This window comes from Lithobates pipiens, unplaced genomic scaffold (genome assembly GCF_037356315.1).
Source record: "Lithobates pipiens isolate NorthernLeopardFrog02 unplaced genomic scaffold, aLitPip1_a1.2 Scaffold_8, whole genome shotgun sequence".
Taxonomy (NCBI): Eukaryota; Metazoa; Chordata; class Amphibia; order Anura; family Ranidae; genus Lithobates; species Lithobates pipiens.
Window position 1 is genome coordinate 660,385,118 of NW_027507903.1, and position 15,886 is coordinate 660,401,003.

The following is a 15,886-nucleotide window of genomic DNA, read 5'->3' on the forward strand; positions in this document are numbered from 1 at the left end:
TCTTTTATTCAAAAAATCTGTTCAGTTTTCAGAGGAAATATAGTTTGCCTAAAGGCTTGTAAACCGCAAAAACTTGGGAGTAAAAACTTTAAAGACACTGGTTCGCTGCAACAGGGACAACTACTACTACTACAAATAAACATTTGAGGGATAGAGAGAGTCTAGGTCAGTGATTGTGAACCTTGGCACTCCAGATGTTTTGGAACTACATTTCCCATGATGTTCATGCACTTTGCAGTGAAGTTGATCATGGGAAATGTAGATCCAAAACATCTGGGGTGCCAAGGTTCACCATCACTGGTCTAGGTGATATGCCACAGTTGTTTCCAGAGGGATATGTGGACTGTCTGATCCTTTCCCATTGTGATAGGAACTGAGACAGCTTGCCTTCTATCTTGATCCTGGTGTAATTTTTGGTTTCTTTATTAGAGGGACCTGGGGAAGTAAACAACCCTCCTTTCTGCTTCCCTTTACTGTTGCTCCCTTTTTTATTTTTTTTGCCAGAATCTCACTTGGGCCTCAACTGGTTTTAGCTGAAGGGGTCATGAATAAACCTTTATTTTTAACAGGCATTTTTTCCCCTTTTCCGAGCACCTCTATAACTCCGGATCCAAGCCTGAACTGAACAACGGAGAACCTTCAGAAGACATACCACCCAGGTGTTAGACATGTAATCCCCTTCATATGCCTCGACCAGTGGTTCTCAGCATCAGTCCTCAAGTACCACCAAAAGACCTTGTTTGCAGGTTTTCCTTTATCTTGCACAGGTGCTTTTAAATCCGAGTCAATGGCTTGGTATTTTGGACAGCTATTTTATCTAAGAGAAATTCACAAAACATGGCCTGTTGGGGGTACTTGAGGACAGTGTTGAGAACCACTGATCTAGACCACTCTTCTAGTCGAGATGAGGTAGGTCTCAGACTCTAGCCATCACCCTCACCACATTCTCCAAATACGCTATCTCCTTGCCAATGACTATTGGGATTCCAAAACCTGTTCCATCTTGGCACTCTGGGACACATGCCCCATGATCCTGTCAAGCCAGAAATCCATATTTCTTACTACACAAGTGGCTGATAATGCCAGGGCCATAGATGACTCATTTATATCCAAAGCTTTCCACAAGAGTCTTTTGTCCTGCGATCCACTTGGTCTTTACTATTTCCAGAGTCCTCAAAGGACAGGTCTGATTTCTTGGAGAAACTGCCTGCAGGATATTGGAAGGAGGCAACCATTTGTCAAGAGGGAAGAAATATATATTTTTTTTACACTATGGTGAGTTTCTTTTTCCATTAAGACCGTGATCGTTACTTGCTGGTCTGCCTATTGAGTTGGGATCCCCTGGCTTGTTCTCGGTGCAAGCATAGCCAATTCCTGCCATTGTTGGTCTGATTTAATACTACAGGCTTTACACCGCTTGCCTTCTGGTAAGCGCATATGTTGTGTGGTGGAGGGTCACAAGAATCAGTGTCTTGTCTGCACTGAAGGTTTTTACTAAGTCACCATTTTCACTTATCTCACTGGACTTTTATATAATTTTCCACTATCCTCCTGAGTTTGAGGATTGGTTATATATCACGTATTGCTTAATCATTGATTATTGTGATTCAATTGTTTATTATAGTGATTATTTGGTGCAATAATTCAATTATTTATTTTTGTCACTGCATATTTTAGTTAAATTTTTTGGCGCAGCTTATTTTCCATTTCATGATTTGTCAAGAGGGATCGATGAGTACAGACAGGAGAGACTAAAGACTAATGCCCCATACACAAGAGCGGATTTTCCGTTGGAAAAATCTTGGATGGTTTTTCCGACGGAATTCCACCCAAGCTTGGCTTGCATACACACGGTCACACAAGTTTGCTGAACTTTCGACCATCAAGAACGCGGTGATGTACAACACTACGACAAGCCGAGAAAATGAAGTTCAATGCTTCCGAGCACGCGTAGGGATTTGCGCGTCGGAATTGCTACAGACTATCGGAATTTCCAATCTGAACTTTTTCCGACCGAAAAATTGAGAACCTGCTCTCAATCTTTTGCTGGCTGGAATTTGGCCAGCAAAAGTCAGATGGAGCGTACACCCGGTCGCATTTTCCAACCAAAAGCACTTCTCTGTCTTTTGCTGGCCGAATTTCCGATCATGTGTACATGGCATAAGTGTTCCTGCCACCCCTCTTGTGTGCTTGAAAGTCAGATGTGTGTTTGCCAAGGAGCTTTGTCCTGAAGAGCATAGTAAAGGAGCTGTTGCTTGGACTGTTCACCGAGGAAGGGTAAACCTCCTTAATGTTGTTATTGCAGAACCCGTCCACCATCTGATACACAGAAAGTTTAGTGCCCTCACTAATTCTCCCCCTCATTTCAGTTCAATCCTTTATTAAAACATCAAGACACCAACCCTGGACTGTTTATTGAGCTGAAGCAGTAAATGCCCAAATGTGCCTGGCAGTTGTGGGGGAAATAACTCGGCGACCTTTACAATTGCTGGCTCCTACAGGGGTCCCACTACACTTGAATTACTGGTTAATTTCCCAGGAAGGAAACCTCCTCTGTTCAGAGGCCCTGTCTGGGGTGGAAGCACTGCCGACTTTATTATAACCCCCCCCCCCCCCCTTCCACTTGGTGAAGGTTCTAGGCCTTCTAGTTACCTACAGGTTTAACACCCCAGCCTGCTTGGCCATTTCCCATAACCCCCAATGGAGGGCTACACAAGTGAAGTAAATGTCTGGATTATACGTATTTTGTGAGTTGTTGAATTTTTGCACCGCATTCCAAGAGTTTGAAAGGTTAAGTAGGGTAACCTGTTATCAATAAAATGATTAGTAATAAAGATAAACCCAATATTACATTGTGATACTGGGGAGGGTGGAAGTGAGGTTCTGGATGGCCAAGAGGCAAGTTCCCCTAAACTGACCAGAAAGGTGCATTCTATAGAGATGAGTTGGGGGGTGGAAAAAAGTGTGATAAATCGACACCTTACTATAGAAAGAAATGTCATGTTTATGTTTGTGTCTGTCCTGTAAGAACAACCAACCATGTCTTTTTAAACTTTTTTTTATTTCCCTTACAGCAATGTTCAAAGGTCCATGAAACCACTTTTGAGAATCTCGAAAATCTATTGGAGATTTTCATTTTGTCTGCTGTCAGCGATGGCGTTTACTGATCTGCTAGCTGAGCTGGAATGTTCCGTCTGTCTGAACATTTATACCGATCCTGTAATGCTGAGATGTGGACACAACTTCTGCCGGTTCTGTATGGATCGTGTGCTGGATAAACAGGAGTCCGGAGGTTACTTCTGTCCTGTATGTAGAAAAAGGTTCAAACGTCGTCCTGCACTGCACAGGAACATAACATTGAGTAACATAGTGGATAATTTCCTGTCTGCTCAGCCAGATCAGGAGGAGTCCGGGGTCTTCTGTTCTCACTGTGTGGACTCTCCTGTACCTGCTGTTAGATCCTGTCTGCACTGTGAGGTTTCTCTGTGTGATAAACACCTGAGAGTCCACAAAAAGTCCCCAGAACACGTCTTATGTGACCCCACCTTGTCCATGGAGAGCAGGAAATGCTCCGTCCATAAGAAGATCCTGGAGTATTACTGCACTGAGGATAAGACCTGTATCTGTGTATATTGTTGTGTGATTGGAGGACATAAAGGACATAAGATGGAGTCACTGGATGAGGCTTCTGAGAAGAAGAAGGCGACACTGAGGAATGTTCTGCAGAAACTTCTAACAAAGAGAGAGGAGATGGAGGAAAGAGTCCAGAGTCTGCAGGAACACAGGAGGAAAGTAGAAGAAGAAGAAGAAGAAGAAGAAGAAGCTGGTGACATCGAGAGAGTCACTGCCCTGTTTAGAGATCTCAGGAAACATCTGGAAGACCTGGAGGAGAGAGTCCTGAGGGACATCTCCAGGCACGCAGAACAGGTCTCTATCTTTATCCGGGATCTGGAAATAAAGAAGGAGGAGCTGTCCAAGAAGTTGCGTCACATTGAGGAGCTGTGTAACGTGACGGATCCACTGACTGTCTTACAGGAATCAGACACAGGTGACTTGTGTGATACTGAGGATGGAGATAATGAGGACAGAGAGAGACATGTGGAGCTCCTCCATGATGGAGGGGGTCTGGATGTGGCGGGGGTCTTACACACAGGTTTATCTGATATAATAACAGAGGTAAATGTATACTTCTATATACAGGGAGTTATAGATGTATTACTGGATATAAACACATCTCATAATACTCTGCATTTATCAGATGACAGGAAAACTGTATCCTGGTTAAGTATAAACCAGAATCACCCAGAAACACCAGAGAGATTCCAATATTATCCTCAGGTGATGAGCAGTCGGAGTTTCTCCTCAGGGAGACATTACTGGGAAGTGGATGTTGGGGGATCACAATTCTGGAAAGTGGGGATGTGTTACCCCAGTATAGCCAGAAGAGGAAGGCAGTCGGAGATTGGAAGGAATAACAAGTCCTGGGGGTTGGGGAGGTATGATGATCAGTATGGGGTGATACAGAACAGTAAATTGACCCATTTACCCACCCATCCCTCCAGTAACAGAGTCAGGATATATCTGGATTATGAGGCCGGGCGGATCTCCTTTTATGATCTGTGTGACCCGATCCGACACCTCCACACCTTCACCACCACCTTCACTGAGCCCCTCCATGCTCTGTTTGGTGTATTGGGAGGTTGTTTAAAGACGTGTGAGGGGAATACAGAGATGTGAGAACTCCGCCAGAGTTTGATGACATCACAAGGATGGGTGGTGGAATTGATCCATTGTTCCGCCAATGCTTGGAGGAAATGGTGACTCCTGGGAGAAGTAAGAGGGCTGCCATTGCAGGTCTCCTTATGAAAATGCTCGTTACCTTGCTTTGTACTTGTTCTGTGTCCAACACTGGAAGGCTATTCAATACAAAGCATAGACAAGACAGCCAGGGAAGTAGCATTCTCAAAGGGAGAGTTCAGCAATGGCAGCCCCCCATAATTCTGTTATGACAGATGCCTTATGTCCCTTTCTGCTCATTGTGTTTTTTATGTGTGTGTGTATGTATATATATTGGTGTATATTTATTTTATAGGCCTGTCCACAAGAGGTTATACCAAGATCATGACTGCTCAGCTGTGTTTGGTGTTTCAGTGTCTGATCACTTTTATAACACTGTAAATGGATGCAACCCCCCCCCCCCCCCCCAACTACTGCAGCTCTCCCAGCCTTCTTGGGAGCTTGGACATTAGTAAGTGGCCAAGACCGCATCACGCTTAAGAGATGGAGGAACATCAGTTCTGCAATCTCGTTTGGGACAAATTAATCCGCAAGTGATAATGATTTCATCACTTCCAGTTTTAGAGATTCTCCTCTGCCCTCTGGAGGTCAGTCGAAACATTGGAGGGTGATCTCTCCATAAAGAACACCTGTCAAAAGCTATCACAAAGGGGCAGTGCTGGAACAAGGTCACCCAGCGCCCAGGGCAAAGATGCCAAACTGCACCCCCCCACCCCCGTTTATGATGTGCAAGCTTAGAGGGTCCTACACCCAGTAAACTATTGCACCCATGGCCACTTTCCCTCCTGCCCATCCCTTGTCCTGGCCCTGCAAAGGGGATAACCAGTGACTATTTTATTCCTCATTTTCTATCATGTCGACAGTATTTAGTGCTGGAAATACACGTCTCCTTAATACAGGACAGAATTCTGGGAAATCTCTTGCAGAAAACATGAGCAGGAATAAGTCTACCCAATCTTTTGTGATAGTATTGTTTTGTTTTTTGTTTGCTTTTTTTATGTTTTTTGTTTCTAATTGTAAAATTTTGCAAATAAATTATTGAACAACATTTATTCGGCTACATTTTTTTTTTTTTGGTAAAAAATACCCCAAATCGGTGCATATTATTTAGTCCGTGTGAAAGTTATGGAGTCTACAAACTATGGGATATGTACAGTATTTGAAAACTGGCCCTGATGTACTGACAGCCAATCTCATTTCTTGAGGCCCTTAAAATGCCAGAACAGTGCAAATATCCCCCAAATGATTCCTTGTGGAAAGTAGACAGTCCAAGGTATTTAGTAAGAGGCATGGCAAGTTTTTATTTTATTTTTTTTTTTGATCAAATTTTCGGGGAAATTTTTTCTAGAATTGTTGTGTTTTTTTTTTGCAATTTTAACAAGTTATTTTTCATACACAATATAGGCATGCTTAGCATTACACTCCAAAACCTATTCTGTTTGCCTTCTGCGTATGGGGATACCAGACTTTTTCATAGCCTAGATGCATAGAGGGGCTCAAAATCTTAGGAACACCTTCAGGATTTCAAGGAGCATACCTTGCACATTTAATTTCCTGACTACCTATCATATGTAGCATTTCCCCTGTAAGAGCTGCTGATTTGTGTCCCCTGGCCATCCCTCTCTGTATAGCAGCAGCCAGACACACAGCAACTTCAACTTTTTTGGCTCAAACAGTCAAGGGGTTGCCTTTTTAACAGTTTATTGCAGTGTAAAAGGGGTTAACAAAAGCACAGTCGCTAAGATCTTTCTCCCTTAGGGCTTGCATTTTTCCCCTCAGATTCAAGCATGCATACTTCTATGTAAAGCTCCCAAATGTGATCCTCAGTGGCACCCCTCTTTGGCACCCAAAGAACTTGTAGAAAGATGGGCTCCCCAGCTAAGTACAGCTGGGACCTCGTGAGCAAGGCAGAATCTTGAACAGAGTGGTCAGGAAGGGCTTGTAGCCCTCTTACTGAGAACCTCTCCTCCTAGAAAAAATCTCTGCTCTCTGGGGCTCCAAACTATTTATGCACTCCCCAACCACCATCTGGGCACACCTACCAAGGGATTGGCTGGAGCTGCATACATATTCAGGCTGCTCAGTGCTCATTTGATTTTTCCACCCTCTGTTCTGGAAATCTCCAGAAAACAGGAGGAAGCAATAAAACTTGCAACCTGAAGAGCCCAGACCAACCTAAAGCAATCACACACCGGTCTGCTAATTAGAGATGGATGGGACATTTTGCAAATGCGGCCAAAAGTTCACGAACCGCAAAGTTTGCGGCGGGCCCCATTGACTTCAATGGCAGGCGAACCTTAAAAACCTACAGGTCCTATTTTCAGCCAAAAAATACTTACTAGCTGTGCACACATAGTCCCACCACATGGTCACTGACATAACAAAAGTATGAAGTGAATCTGGGATCGACAACTACGAGCATTCTTTTTTTTTAATCTGTGAAATTTTGACAATTCAGAACTCAGGAGCGCATGAAGGCAATGGAGGAGAGGAAAGGTCAGGGTAGGCTATGAAGAGGGTGCAGGAGATGATCACCAGCACCGAGATAGAGAGCACTGACACCAGCACCGAGATGGAAAGCACTGACACCACACCAGCACCGAGATAGAGAGCACTGACAGAAGCACTGATACCAGCAACTCGCTGCTGGGCCCCAAAAATGACACCGCTCAACCTCTTCAAACAGGAGGGTACGGGCATATAGTACGGTGTGCTTTTTTTTGTACAAGGAAGAGAGCCAAAGGTAGAAAAAAGGTCTGTGTGCTTGATTAAATAAATTGTTTATAGAGATATACATGGTCTACTGGTCACGTGTTGAATTCCTCTGAGATCCATGCCTCATTCATTTTTAGAAATGTGAGGTAGTTAACACTGTCGTGAGCTAGGCGAGTGCGCTTATCGGTCACTATCCCCCCTGCTGTGCTGAACGTCCTTTCGGACAGGACACTGGACGAGGGGCAAGCCAACGGTTCCAGTGAAAATTGGGCAAGCTCTGGCCAGGGGTCAAGCCTGCCCACCCAGAAGTCCAGGGGTTCATCACTCCTCAGAGCGTCCACATCGGCCGTTAACCTGATGTAGTCGGACACCTGTCGGTCTAGGCGTTCCCTGATGCTGGATCCGGATGACACCTGTCGATGGGTCGGCTGAAAGAATGACCTCATATCAGAAGACACCTCTTCAAACCGCCCTCTTCTTGCAGGCGCTGTTGGATTGGTACCCGCAACTCCTTCTCTGGGAGTGGGAATTCCTCTGCCAGTGCACGCAAAAGCAGAATGCAGCATTTCTCTATGCAAGGCCTGGAAGTGCTCCATTCTAACAGCCCTCTGTGACGGTGGTAACATTTCCACCATTTTGTTTGTACTGGGGGTCTAAGTACGTTGCCACCCAGTACTGGTCCTTGACCTTTATGCTTTTTATACGGGGGTCCCTGTTAAAACAGTGGAGCATGAAGGCCCCCATTTGCACTAAACTGGAAGTGGTGTGGTGGCCTGGCTCCTGCTAATCATCCAGGATAATTGTTGTCCTCCTCGTTCTCCTCTCGCCATCCACGGACAACAACAGGGATCCCAGAAAGGTTTAAAGCATGCTCTTCTTGCTCCTCCTCATCCACCCCGGCACCATCCTCCTCTGACTCCTGTTGTTGACTTGTCTGAGTAGCCCCCCTGGGAATTCATCCAGCATTGCGAATTCATCTTCCTGCTTCTCCACGGCTTGATCAATGACAGGACGCAATGCACGCTCCATAAAAAAGGCATAAGGTACCATGTCACTGATGGCGCCATGGCTGCGACTGACCAGTTTGGTGATCTCCTCAAATGGCCGCAGAAGTCTGCATGCGTCGCACACACCACTGGCGCGGTGAAAAAAACAAGCTCCCCAGAACCTGTTCTGCCGCAGAGTTCGTACAAGTAGACATTAACTGCACGTTTCTGCTGGAGAAGCCTATCAAGCATATAGAAGGTTGAGTTCCAATCGCAAATAAGACGTCTAACCGGCAGATTGTGTCGCCGCTGAATGTCAGCAAGGAGAGCCATGGCCGTGTAAGATCTTATGAAATGGGCCGAGATTTTCCTTGCTTGCCGCAGGATGTCCTGGACCCCAGGGTATTTGACAACGAATCGCTGCACAACCAAGTTTAAGATGTGTGCCATGCATGGCACGTGCGTAATCTTGCCCTGTTTCAATGTGCTAAGCAGATTGGCACCGTTGTCACACACCACTTTACCAACTGTCAAATTGAGCAGTGTTGGCCACTGATCGACTGTGAATGCAAAGCTGAAAGGAGTGCAGGGCCAGTGTGGCTCTTGGCTTCCAGGCACAACAAACACAGCACAGCATGGCAACGTCTCACCTGGCATGTCGAATAGGTCCTGGGGGGCTTGGGCGGCGCAGAGGAAGAGAAGCTAGCAGCGGAAAAGGAGTCAGCCGAGGAGGAGAGGGAGGAGGATGGAGGAGGAGAAGAGCCAGGCCTGCATGCAATCCGTGGCGGTAAAACCAAATCTACATGGGTGCCACGGGTTACATGCTTGACGGCCGTCAGAAGGTTCACCCAGTGGGCAGTAAAAGTGATATACCTTCCCTGCCCGTGTTGGCTAGACCACGTGTCTGTGGTAAGATGTATCTTGGCACCGACACTGTGTGCTAGAGATACATTCACTTGCCACTGAACATGGCCATATAGCTCTGGGATGCCCTTCTCTGAGAAATACTTCCTTCCTGGGACCTTCCATTGTGGTGGTCCAATGGCCACAAATTTTCGAAAGGCCTCCGAGTCCACCAGTTTATATGGCAGTAGTTGGCGGGCTATCATTTCTGACAAGTCAGCCGTCAACCGTTGGGCAAGAGGGTTATCCGGCCTCATCATTTTTTTACGCTCAAACGTTTGTCCCACGGAAGCCTGCCTTTTTCCAGAAAAAACGTGAGGATGGCGTGATGGAAGGTGGAGTGGAGGACAATTGTGAGGAGAGAGGAGAAGTAGAAGACGAGGCTGGACGGTGAGAGCCCGGAGTGTGGCTTTGTGTGTTCCGTTGCTCCCACTGGGCTCGGTGATGGCAGCTCATGTGCTTTAGGGCGGTCGTCCCTAGGTGAGTGTTGGGCTTACCGCGACTTATGCGTTGATTGCAGATGGCAACACTATTGTCAGCAGCGGTCACGTTAAAAAAAAAAAAAAAAAAAAAAGCCCACACTGCAGAGCCATGTGCCGACGTCCTGGGAGCGCCAGATGTGACCGTACATGGTTGATGCCTCGCTCCTGATACATTAGCAGTCTGCTTTGTCCCTCCTGTGTAATGTAAGTTCTTCCTGCTTCTCCTCCCTATCGGCTGGTCCATATCTCCCTCTAAACTCCCCTCCTCTTCCTCTCTTGTGGGCACCCACGTGACATCACTAGACACGTCATCATCGACGTCACCTTCCCCACCACTATAATTAGAGATCTCGGAGTAGGCAGCAACAGCGGGGACCAACCTCCTCCTTGGGCTGATCTGGGTACTGTCATCAGACTGCTGAGTGGCGGTTGTTGCTACCTCCTCTTCCTGATCCAATGCCAAGAGTGGCTGCGCATCGGCAATGTCTTGATTAGGAATGAGCTTCATGTTCGAGTCGAACATACGTTCGACTCGAACATCGGCTGTTCGCGCCAAATTCGTGTGGCGCTCACAGCCCACAATGCGCAGTGCATTGCTGGCTCATGATTGGCCAAGCATGCACTGTGACCCCGCATGCTTGGCCAATCACAGCGCTGGCAGCAAGCAGAGCCATGATTGGCCACAGGCAGGATGCCTGTGGCCAATCATAGTTCAGGCTGTGTAGTACACGCCCGCACTATATAAGGCTGCCAGCGCGGCGGCCTTGTGTAGTGTGTTGGCGTCTGTAGGAGTTAGTGGGTGTTCTGTGTACCTTCAACACGGTATACACCGATTGTTATTGGCCAATTTTGCGTTCTTGCTCTTCTGTAGTGGTTGTTGTGTGCGTGCCTTGACCGCAGTATACACCGCTATATCCACCTATATAGCTAGCTATATTTCTATTTTTTAATAGAGCTTGCAGTCAGTTGTAGGAGATTCTGCGTGCTATCTGCATGCGCTGAACCCAGTATACACTGCTGTATCCACCTATATAGCTAACTATCTTGCTCTTTTTAAATAGAGCTTGCAGTCAGTTGTAGGAGATTCTGCGTGCCCTGACCACAGTATACACCGTTATATCCACCTACATAGCTCTTCTCTAATTGAGCCATCTGCAGGAGTTAGTGGGTGTTGTGTGTGCCTCCAGCACAATATACACTACCCAACTGCTGGTTTTCCCATCTCCCTTCAGGTCATTACCATGTCTGGAAGGCCAGCAAGGAGAGGCAGACAGGCGCTAGCCGATAAAAGAGGGCAAGCAGGCTCTGTGTCTAGAGACAACAGTGCTGGCCATGGGACACACTTGTCCTTCTTTTCGGCAGCTGGACATGTTGAGCCGCAACATGCCAACGACTTGGTAGAGTGGATGACCAAGCCCTCTTCATCCTCCTCATCCTCTCTCACCCAGACTCAGGGTACTAGCAAAGCAGCATGCCAATGCATCGTCTTCCCTCCTCTCAATGTCATCATCAGTGACTCCTTCCCTAGACCCACCATGTCCTCCTGAGGAGTCTCCTGAACTCTTTGAGCACAGTGTTGAGTACATGCTCCAGGAGGATACCCAGTGTTTTGTAGGCTCTGATGATGATACTCAGCTAGAGGAAGGCAGTAGCGTGAATGCAGAGAGAGGGGATGCTCAAGAAGGACAGCAATCTGGCAGTCATGTTCCACAAGCTGCAGCATACTGCCAGGTTTGCTCCAGCGATGAAGAGGGAGGGGATGATGAGAGCACTGACTCCACGTGGGTGCCTGGTAGGAGAGAGGAGGAGGAGGCACATGTCCAACGAGGCAGGATGCCCTCCGGGGGCCAGCTTAGGGGCAGCACACCGACTGAATCACACCGCAGAGCTCCGCCTGTGCAGGGCGCTGCCTCTGCGCGTTATTGTAAAAGTTCTTTGGTGTGGGCTTTTTTGAGACGAGTGCATCAGATCGCACCGCTGCTATTTGCAACATATGTTTCAAGCGTATCTCGCGTTGCCAAAACATCAGCCGCTTGGGCACCACATGCTTGACCAGACATATGTTGACCTGCCATGCAGCTCGTTGGCAAGCGTACCTCAAAGACCCACACCAAAGAACAAAGCGGACCTCTCCTTGCTCCTCATCAGCTGGCATCTCCAACCCCACTAGACCTTCAGTCCTCTCTGAAACCTGCTCTGAGAGGAATGAAGGTGTAGAATTAGGTGTGTCGCAGCCAAGTGCTTCTGGGCACTCTGCTAGCAGTACACCCACGTCCTATTATAGCAGGCAAATGTCCCTGCCCCAGCTGCTGGACCGGCGAAAGAAGTTCACTCCCAGCCATCCACATGCCCAGCGGTTGAATGCTAGCTTGGCTAAATTGCTAGAACTTCAACTGCTGCCTTTTCAGTTGGTAGACTCAGCCCCCTTCCGTGAGTTTGTACAATGTGTGGTTCCTCAGTGGCAGGTCCCCAAACGCCACTTTTTCTCACAGAAGGCGATTCCGGCCCTCTACCGGCATGTGGAAGGCAATGTCCTTGCCTCGCTGGACAGGGCGGTCAGCAGTAAGGTGCATGTTACCGCTGACTCATGGTCCAGCAGGCATGGACAGGGACGTTACCTGTCTTTCACGGCCCATTGGGTCACTCTTCGGGCAGCTGGGAAGGATGCAGGACAAAGTACAGTAGTGTTGGAGGTTGGTTGTGACACACCTCTCTCCTCCACCCCCTCCTCTTCTTCTTCCTCCAAGGCCTCTTCCAGTGCTCTGTCCTCTGAACCAGCGGTGCTCCACAGGCGGTCAAGGGGCTATGCAAGCAAAACTATGCCATGCCCTGCTTGCGCTGGTTTGTTTGGGGGACAGGAGCCACACTGGGGCAGATATTTTGTCAGCTCTGCAGGGGCAGGCTGAGAGGTGGTTGACGCCACGCCAGCTTAAGCCAGGATTGGTGGTTTGCGACAATGGCACCAACCTCCTCTCCACCCTCCGACAGGGACAACTGACCCATGTGCCCTGTGTGGCTCATGTCCTTAACCTGGTGGTGCAGCAGTTCTTGGGCAGGTACCCGGGCTTACAGGATGTCCTGAAGCAGGCCAGGAAAGTCTTTGTGCATTTCCGCTGATCATTTAATGCCTGTGCTCGGCTGGCTGAACTCCAAAAGGAGTTGAACCTGTCCAAGAACCGCCATATATGTGACATGCCCACCAGGTGGAACTCAACATTGGCCATGCTGCAGCGGCTGCATATGCAGCAGAGGGCCATCAATGAGTACCTGTGCGACTACGGCACCAGGACAGGGTCAGGGGAGCTCGGTTTTTTTCTCCCCACGCCAGTGGGCATGATCAGACTTGGACACCTTTCCCACCGAAAATCCTCTGGCTTACTGGGTCTTGAGGATGGATCACTGGCCAGAGCTTGCACAGTATGCAATTGAGCTACTGGCCTGTCCTGCATCCAGCGTTCTTTCAGAACGCACCTTTAGTGCTGCTGGTGGCTTTGTTACCGATCACAGGGTGCACCTGTCCACTGACTGACCTTCATAAAGATGAATCAGTCTTGGATCACCCACAGCTACCAAGCACCTGAAGCTGATGTAACCGAATATTTTTTTTTTTTAAATATCACATCCTTTCAAGACAATGCTGATGCTGAGTGACTGTCCTGTTATGTTGATTGTCTATCCTTTTCCTCCTCCGCTGATATGTTGGAAGAACATTTTTGGTTCTGGGTGATGCCACCAGCCCAATTTTTCTGCCCCTGTTTAACAGGGGCATTTAATTACAATTTTTGATGCAATGCTTTGCAGCAGGGCTCATTCCTGCACTACAACTAGAGTATATGGGAGAGGTTGCAGTGTGGTGGCACCAGCACCAGTGCCTAAGGCCCAATAATTTTTCAGCCCCTGTTTAAAAGGGGCATGTAATTACAATTCTTAATATAATATTTCACAGCAGGGCCCATTCCTGTGCCCACCGAGAGTAACTGTGAGGACTTAGTGTTGTGGCACCAGCACCACAACCACTAAAGGCCCAATTTTTCTACCACTGTTCAACAATGGCATGTAATTACAATTCTTGATATAATCGTTCACAGCAGGGCGCTCCAGCGCCCACCAAGAGTCACTTTGAGGGCTTACAATGTTGTGGCAACACCAACACCTTGTTCCGCCATTTCTGCAGAGCATATAGGGCAGGCCCCTACTTTCAAACATCCAACTTACAAACGTCTCCTACTTGCAAACGGAAGGAGACAACAGGAAGTGAGATGAAAAAAGACGGACGGCAAAACAAATTATACAGGGGTGATAACCCTTCCCTATGGTTTCCAAAAAGCTTAAAAATAGATTTTTTGACTGGAGCTACACTTTAAAAATGTACCAGTTCAAAATTACAAACAGATTCTACTTAACACAACAAACCTACACAGTCCCTGTCTTGTTTGCACCGCCTGTATACTGCTGTTCTGAGTATATAGGGCCTGGGGGCCTCACGTCTTTCCTTTTTTTAATATGGATACGGGGTTCCCCTTAATATCCGTACAAGACCCATAGGGGCTGGTAATGGGCAGGGGGCTACCCATGCCATTTTTCTCAATGATTTTCATCCATATTGCCGAAACCAGATAATACATTAAAACCGCAAGCAGTTTTAAATTACTTTTTTTTTCATTAAATGTCATTTTGTGCAGGGACTGTTCTAAACACGGGAAACACATGCCACTTCACAGGGCTACTACTATAGACACCCTCCAGGCACGATATTTAACCACTTAAGCCCCGGACCAATTTGCAGCCAAAGGACCAAGCCCCTTTTTGCGATTCGGCACTGCATCGCTTTAACTGACAATTACGTTGTCATGCGATGTGGCTCCCAAACAAAATTGGCATACTTTTTTTCCCACAAATAGCGCTTTCTTTTGGTCGTATTTGATCACCTCTGCGGTTTTTATTTTTTTGCGCTATAAACAAAAATAGAGCGACAATTTTGAAAAAAGTTCAATATTTTTTACTTTTTGCTATAATAAATATCCCCAAAAAATATATAAATAAAATGTTTTTTTCCTCCGTTTAGGCCGATACGTATTCTTCTTCTACATATTTTTGGTTAAAAAAAATCGCAATTAGCGATTATTGATTGGTTTGTGCAAAAGTTATAGCGTTTACAAAATAGGGGATAGTTTTATAGCATTTTTGTTAATTTTTTTTTTTTTACTAGTAATGGCGGCGATCAGCGATTTTTATTGTGACTGCAACATTATGGCGGACAAATCAGACATTTTTGACACACTTTTGGGACCATTGTCATTTATACAGAAATCAATGCTATACAAATAAAAAATAAAAAACAAAAGAACCGCGCTCTTCTCAAAAAAAAACAAACCCAAAGCATGAACACACACCTTCCCCCAGAGACTACAGTCTCAGCCGGGAAGCTATATATGAAAAAGGAGGTATAAAGTATAACCCAATTGTGCATTTATGATAGATGCAAAACTCCATTAGCCTCCTATAGTAAACATATTCATCGTGAATTGAAATTCTGCAAAATAATAGAAAAAATAAATAAAATGCAAAATGTGAAAAACCTGTGAATAAAAAAAACACACGAAAATAAATAATCAAATTTGTCGCGTATAACAGTCCTCAAGAAAAAGGTCCATCTGTGACACACACATTAAAAATGCGAAACACCACATGTCAATTGAAGTGTTCAAAGGGAATGGTTCTTTACTTCATATTCCAATTCATGAAGTGTACCAGAGTGCACCACCACCAGAGGCCAAAATGGCTCCTTACCAAATATCACAAGTTGATTCGCATATCAGAAGTGAAGACAGACTGTACACCCTCCTCAATCCTCCAATCGCCACAATTCTTTAGAATCACCGTTCAATATCATAGACTCCAATTCATATGTGGTAAGTGATCCACCATAAGGGAGAAAAAAAAAACGCTCCAATAGTGTAAAATCGCTTATTTAATAAAAATATAACTCATATAATAACACTT

General features: G+C 46.3%; 2 protein-coding genes across 2 annotated transcripts in view; one reads left to right on the forward strand and one right to left on the reverse strand.

Annotated features, from left to right (window-relative positions):
• The first annotated feature begins 3,153 nt into the window (after positions 1-3,153).
• LOC143961809 (E3 ubiquitin/ISG15 ligase TRIM25-like) lies at positions 3,154-5,057 on the forward strand. The gene has a single exon (XM_077471140.1). The coding sequence runs from the start codon at positions 3,154-3,156 to the stop codon at positions 4,735-4,737; it is 1,584 nt and encodes a 527-aa protein (XP_077327266.1). The 3' UTR covers positions 4,738-5,057.
• LOC143961807 (NACHT, LRR and PYD domains-containing protein 3-like) overlaps positions 3,171-15,886 on the reverse strand; it is a 114,969-nt gene continuing 102,253 nt past the window's right edge. The window contains exon 11 of the transcript XR_013270560.1: positions 3,171-3,304. The gene's annotated coding sequence lies outside the window, so the exon portion shown is untranslated. The remainder of the gene's footprint in view (positions 3,305-15,886) is intronic.